We start from the raw sequence: 3,210 nt of genomic DNA, 5'->3' as shown, positions 1-3,210 counted from the left end.
CCCCACCTCTTGCCCAATGTCAGCTGGGATTGGCTTCAGTCCCCCTGCGACCCTGTTCCGGAATAAGAGGTATAGATAATGGATGGATGAAATTACTTCAAGGTTTGTAATTTCACAAATCCTGTAGGCCACCGGTGGCACGATTGCATAACGCAAAAGGGGGGTAAAACAGACAGTTATGTGTCTTGCTGACAATTGTTGTTTCTGTAAGAGGACAATTCTCCTTGGCCATAATGTTGTCCTTTTAAACCTGATGTCATGCTGATGTGAGAAGCTGTCACAGCTGCAGAACCAATAATCAGTAATATACAATAAGCTGTCTGTCAACAGACACTTTGATATAAAAACAGTCACTAACAGAAAACTATAATATACAGAGGTAACAGAATATAATAAAGTGATGAATGAGCTGTGTCACAGATTCTCTCACTCTGACCTCCTGAGCTATTAATAAGCTCCAGCTGTCTCCCCCAGATTGTCTTTGTGAGTGGAACATTACACACACATTCTACTTCAGATGAGACAAAATTACTAAACAAATAACAGATTCACACTATATTTTTAGTTTAAGGTGACTCATGCACTGTGCCAAACCTTTGTGGTTTGACATGGTCACTTGACAATCTGTTACATAATAAGAGGTGTGTCAATAATCATGTCCCTTCCAAAACAACTGTCAAGGCGAAGACAGTAGGTGACACTATTCATGCCTCATGTTTGTTATGTACTCAACAGAAATCTTTGGTATGATACAACATGTGATTTCTGTAAGTCAAGCACAGCTTAGTCAGAGAGCTATATAGACTTCAGCTTTATTGAGTTGCATTCAGAGTAAACTTAATAAATCTGGGAGCCACATACACATAAGTATTTGGATAAATGATGACCCAAACAGAAATATACACCAGGATTAGCTTCCCCTGACTGTGAGCTGAGGAGCAGAGCAGACACATTTAGCAACCAAGGCATGATTAAAACAAGCTGGTACAACAGACAGTAAAGGCAGTTCAACTATCACTGTATCCATCACAAACTAGAGGATGATATTTGTCTTTGCTCAAGCAGTTTAGCTGAGAACAATAAAACTGTTAGAAAGGGATCATGTAGCTGCTCTGGCCAGGGTATGGGTAGATACGGCTGACTGGTTTGGTACACTTAGCTCTGTCCACACTGGCTCTGTGTGCACATTCATCGCTGTCAGTCCTGCAGGCACCACAGTGGCAGCTGAGAGCCACGGGGTAAGTGAAAACGGGGTTGGAGTCGATGGGACAGCCGGGCAGTACAGCTGAACGGTATTCCACCTTGTTGTAGGTACAGCCCCTCTGGATCAGGAAGCGTGGGCCAAGAATATCCCTCATGTTGCTGTCCTGATCAGCAGACACAAACACAGTAGTAGAATGGTGTCATGGAAAAAACTTTGCTCAGAGACGGGTTTTATATTTCAGACCCTTTTATTCTATGCAAAAAGATTCAGAGTTGGTTCATCAACACAACTGAAGAAAAATGTGTAGTAACAATTCTTTTATACCATTAATGTCCACACCCCGTCATCATCGATTGTCTGCTTAGTAGCATACCTGTTTCTGTCTGTATGATTCTGCTACCAACCATATCCACTTTTTTCACTCATGTATGTGTTGTGTGTGCCTGGTTTGTGTTCATTTTTACCCAACTGTAATGTATGTGTGTGGTGTAAAGGAGCATGTAATATCAGAGATGTGTGTCTCAACCTTCTACTCAACCATGTTTTTGTAACTAGATGTTCTTGGAGTCTAAACAGGAAACTCCCCCAAAAGTCTTAGTGACCTACAATATCTGTCTCTGTCTGGTACTAGCTTGAACCACCTGCTTTTTAAAGACACACAATCCCCAACTCAGGAATTAACCGTCATACAGATACAATTCCCACTGAAGAATGCTCCTTAATCATAATGTCTTCGTGAAAAATATAAAGATGCATATGTCATTATGATATTGTGAAATAATATGAAGGATACATGTGTTTTAAATGAGTTTTAAATAATTTTCCACCACAGTGACCTTCTGGAGCTCTTTATTTAGCATGCTTTACATGAAGTTGGGAAAAAATTTCCCATAATTATTAACAGTGAGCTTTTGACATAAATGTGCTTCATGTTACATTTATGTTTTACGTTATGTTTTCTGAGGCTCAAATAGCCACCCATTTCCTTTGCAACTGGATCTTTAGTGCATAAGTTTGGTCAGTTGCCATTATAACTGTTTTAAACTCTTTCACTCACAATTCATTTTTCTAGATTATCTTGTTTTACCTTTTTCCTGTACAGTCCTACATTTTTGATCTGTTCAGTTAAAAAAAAACATGTTATATGTTATACATTTACCTCATTATTTCAGTTTTATATTTTTGTTCAGACAATTGAATTGGATCCTCCTTTTACTCCATTTGCCACCTGACAACACACTTACATAGTTTGTTATAATAAACATGGATTTTTTATAAACTGATATAGTTTTTGAATAAAGGTAAAAGCTGATCCACGTCACTTAGACTCAAGAATTTTCATCGTCCATGGTATAAACCTTTATAACTTTTTTTCTCTGTGACAGTTTCTCTATAGACTTTCAATACATACCCTTGAGTAGCAAAATCCCATGCAGATGGTGGTGTTGATCGCCACACAGAAGTCACACTCTGGCTTCTCCACATACAGGGTGAAGTCAGTGGGTAAACACGTGGGAACAGCTGGGCTGAACAGCAAAAAAAGGAGCCAGCAGGTGAACACTGAAGTCTCCATGTTATGCAAAGTCATTTGGAACCTGCATGAAAAGGAAAGTTATGGAGACAAACTGGTTAACACATAACAAAGAAGATCAAATGTTTGGTGTCCTAAATGGTGCTCTTTGTTCCCTGCTACAAATGAAAGTCACCTGCTTAAGAGATGTGGGTAGCTGCAGGCCTGATGATGTGGTGTGTCTGGACATCCCAGCAGTATTTATGCAAGCATTATACACTCCACCTTTATCCAAGCTAGCCATTATCTTCTATCTGTGACAAAAAAGAAAAAAATCTGGCCATTATGTGAATTACATGAATTAATGATTTCCTTCAAAGTTCATACAGTAACCAAGGAAACTGCTGCAATGGATTCATTACCAGTGGAAACTCTTGTCCTCTAGTTGTCAAAACCATCACAGACAGACAGATGGATAACCTGCTTGAAAGAATCC

General features: G+C 39.3%; 1 protein-coding gene across 1 annotated transcript; it reads right to left on the bottom strand.

Annotated features, from left to right (window-relative positions):
- Window positions 1-794: 794 nt before the first annotated feature.
- On the bottom strand, window positions 795-3,012 carry tshba (thyroid stimulating hormone subunit beta a). Its single transcript, XM_020586833.1, has 3 exons — window positions 2,911-3,012; window positions 2,616-2,799; window positions 795-1,367 (listed from the first exon to the last, which is right to left on the bottom strand). The coding sequence occupies exons 2-3, from the start codon at window positions 2,790-2,792 to the stop codon at window positions 1,089-1,091; spliced, it is 456 nt and encodes a 151-aa protein (XP_020442489.1). The 5' UTR covers window positions 2,793-2,799; window positions 2,911-3,012; the 3' UTR covers window positions 795-1,088.
- Between the last annotated feature and the right edge of the window lie 198 nt (window positions 3,013-3,210).

The sequence above is a fragment of the Monopterus albus genome, unplaced genomic scaffold, assembly GCF_001952655.1.
Source record: "Monopterus albus unplaced genomic scaffold, M_albus_1.0 scaffold1.1, whole genome shotgun sequence".
NCBI lineage: Eukaryota > Metazoa > Chordata > Actinopteri > Synbranchiformes > Synbranchidae > Monopterus > Monopterus albus.
This window is presented reverse-complemented; position numbering and strand designations above follow the sequence as displayed.